The 2544-nt window shown below is 32.9% G+C and overlaps 1 protein-coding gene across 2 annotated transcripts in view; it reads right to left on the bottom strand.

The window, feature by feature from the left end:
- Positions 1-2544, bottom strand: part of LOC100181493 (serine hydrolase-like protein) — an 8308-nt gene that overhangs the window by 4240 nt on the left and 1524 nt on the right. Inside the window, exons 4-9 of one of the 2 annotated variants that reach the window (XM_004227282.4) lie at positions 2222-2335; positions 1716-1757; positions 1622-1641; positions 1202-1276; positions 586-692; positions 158-237 (exon numbers count right to left, since the gene is read on the bottom strand). In XM_004227282.4, coding sequence (XP_004227330.1) covers positions 158-237; positions 586-692; positions 1202-1276; positions 1622-1641; positions 1716-1757; positions 2222-2335 — 438 coding nt within the window. The remainder of the gene's footprint in view (positions 1-157; positions 238-585; positions 693-1201; positions 1277-1621; positions 1642-1715; positions 1758-2221; positions 2336-2544) is intronic. The other variant, XM_026839261.1, reaches the window with a different exon arrangement.

Here is a 2544-nt window from a genome sequence, read left to right as displayed (position 1 = left end):
TCACCCTCTCAATACGGGGCAACGAAAGAAGTTAAACACGGGTGTCCTGTTTCATACACCTCGTGCCTTCTTACAACATATGCAACTTTGTGGGTAGATAGTTGTTCACTTTTTGAGTTTTTTTGTAATGTAAAAACTAAACTGTTAAAACAATTACCATCCTCATGTCTTGTTGTTCCTCGTTCCAATAAAATGTCGGCTGAATGACTGTCCAATGACTTATTTGCAACCAATAATCTGAAATTAGTTCATACGCTATTTATTTATTGAGGAAAATGCAATAAAAATCGACATTGACAATGATCTATGGATGCATGGATGAAAACTACTAGGATTGGGATTTAATTCACAAACTGGAAACTGTATTTTTTTTCTGTGAACTTATATATTTTTTCTTTTCTTCAGTCACAGTAAGGAAAGTTATATACAAATACGAAAAGACGGGATGAAGTTGTAAAAACGACTGTTGTTAAATCAAGCTTATGGTTAAAAAAGAAGTGAACATATTCGTACTAATAATGGCCTATGAACATATTCGATTAAAAACGATATGAACATATTCGATTAAAGTAATGACTTCGTTACCTCTCTTTAGCCTTTTCATAAGTATACCTCGGAGCTGCACTACTCAGTTTATCTTCGTATTTTAAATATGACTCGATACTAGAACGAAGATTCTCAACAGCAAGTTTCTATGTCAAAATAAATATTTGTTTACAAATCATTAGTAATGATTTTGCTTATTATACCTATTTATAACAACATGTACTTCTTTGGTGTGAAATTGGAAATAATATAATTCACAAAACATAGTAACTTGTAATATATTCTGTGAATCTGACCCTGATCTGGTGCTCATATAGTTGGACGATTCTTGTGTAACGAATCAGTCAGGTTTAGTGTTATAAAATACATATCGGACAAATTTCAAGCCCAGCAAATTGTATAATTAGAGGTATGTAATTCTTCTAAATGACATCATCAGTCTCTTATTCCAACAGAGGCACAAAACATTCTATTCTTTATAATACAATTGGCTGGACCTGATTTTTGTCTGTTAGAGACTGTTATGTATTCGTTGCACCAGATCCTTACTGTATTTCTTTACACAAGAATCGTTCAACTCTATGAGCACCAGATCGGGGTAATAAAGGATTTAGTAAATTTGGCAAAACATAGTTTATAATATAAAGTGGTTTACCCCATCCAAAGGGAAGACTCCAATCACATCTATGATGATAAGTTTGTCAACTTTATCAGGATAGGTTCCACTGTACTGTAACGGAAAGTTGCAAACAATATTCCAAATTTCCAAAAGTGAATAAATGTAACTTATTTATCTTTGCGTGGCAACGACAGTCCTTATAACACGGATGTTCTGTTTCATACTACTTAAGCCTGCTTACAAGTTCAAGTTACCATGTATAGGCCTATAACTTTATATTGGATTTACAATTTAGAGTCCAAAATTTCGAAATTTTACACAACCAATAAAAAACTGTCTTGGAGCAAATTGTCAAAGACACAATGGTAGCAGCGTCAAGCCTTGAACCCAAACCCACTGTGCCAGACACAGTTACAACAATCAATATTAAGTAACAACCATGGCTTATTAACTCACCATTCCAGAGATATTTGCCCCTGTAAAATACTTACTTAATTAAAATGAACAACTTAATTAAAATGAACAAAGCATTCATTTATAATTGTCTTACCCAAACTATGGCTGAGAAAAGAAAATTTCTTCCATTTAAAATCTGAAAAGTATATGATAAATTACAAACTTTGCATAAATAGCTATTACTTTGTACAAGAAATATATTGTTGGTGAAACAGAGCACAAAATAAATAAGTTTCATTTGTTTATTCAAGTTGTTTTGTATGTTAAAGCTTGTAACCGGCGCAAGGTGTATAAAACAGAACACCTGTGTTATAACGACTGCCGTTGCCACGCCATGCAAGGATAAATAAGTTACATAAGTGGTAACTCGTAAGCGAGCACGGGGTGTATAAAACAGGTCACTCATTTTATAACGACTGTCGCTGCCCTGCTAAGCAAGCATAAACAGGTTGCATTCATTCAAGTTCTAAAACACCAGGGTTAATCTGTGACTGACTAATTGTTTCCATAAAACATATGTTGTTGTTCATAATATAAAACATATATTATATATATATATATATATATATGTAAGTGTCCATTACAAAACACACAACTTACGATTCACTATCCTTTCCACAGTAGCAACATAGAAGAACAAAGTATAAAACATTCCAAGTGAAATATGGGAGGACAAGCCATGGCCAGGTAAGTCAACACAAACGTAAAACTTATCTGGAACATCATAACAGTTTTGTTAACATGGGGGTGTTATAGTTGCAAATAGTGATATTTACACTACAAATGGTCTACATCAATGGTATGCTTATCAATTAGTGTTTATGTCAGATAATTAGCCCAATTTATTGTCTATGGTTGCAAATGTAAGTGATAATACCCTACAATGGCCTTTATTAGTATGAATATTTAGTGCAGTAGGTTAT

The sequence above is a fragment of the Ciona intestinalis genome, unplaced genomic scaffold (genome assembly GCF_000224145.3).
Source record: "Ciona intestinalis unplaced genomic scaffold, KH HT000178.2, whole genome shotgun sequence".
Classification (NCBI taxonomy): domain Eukaryota; kingdom Metazoa; phylum Chordata; class Ascidiacea; order Phlebobranchia; family Cionidae; genus Ciona; species Ciona intestinalis.
The sequence above is the reverse complement of the archived record's forward strand: the minus strand, read 5'-3'. Positions and strand labels throughout refer to the sequence as shown.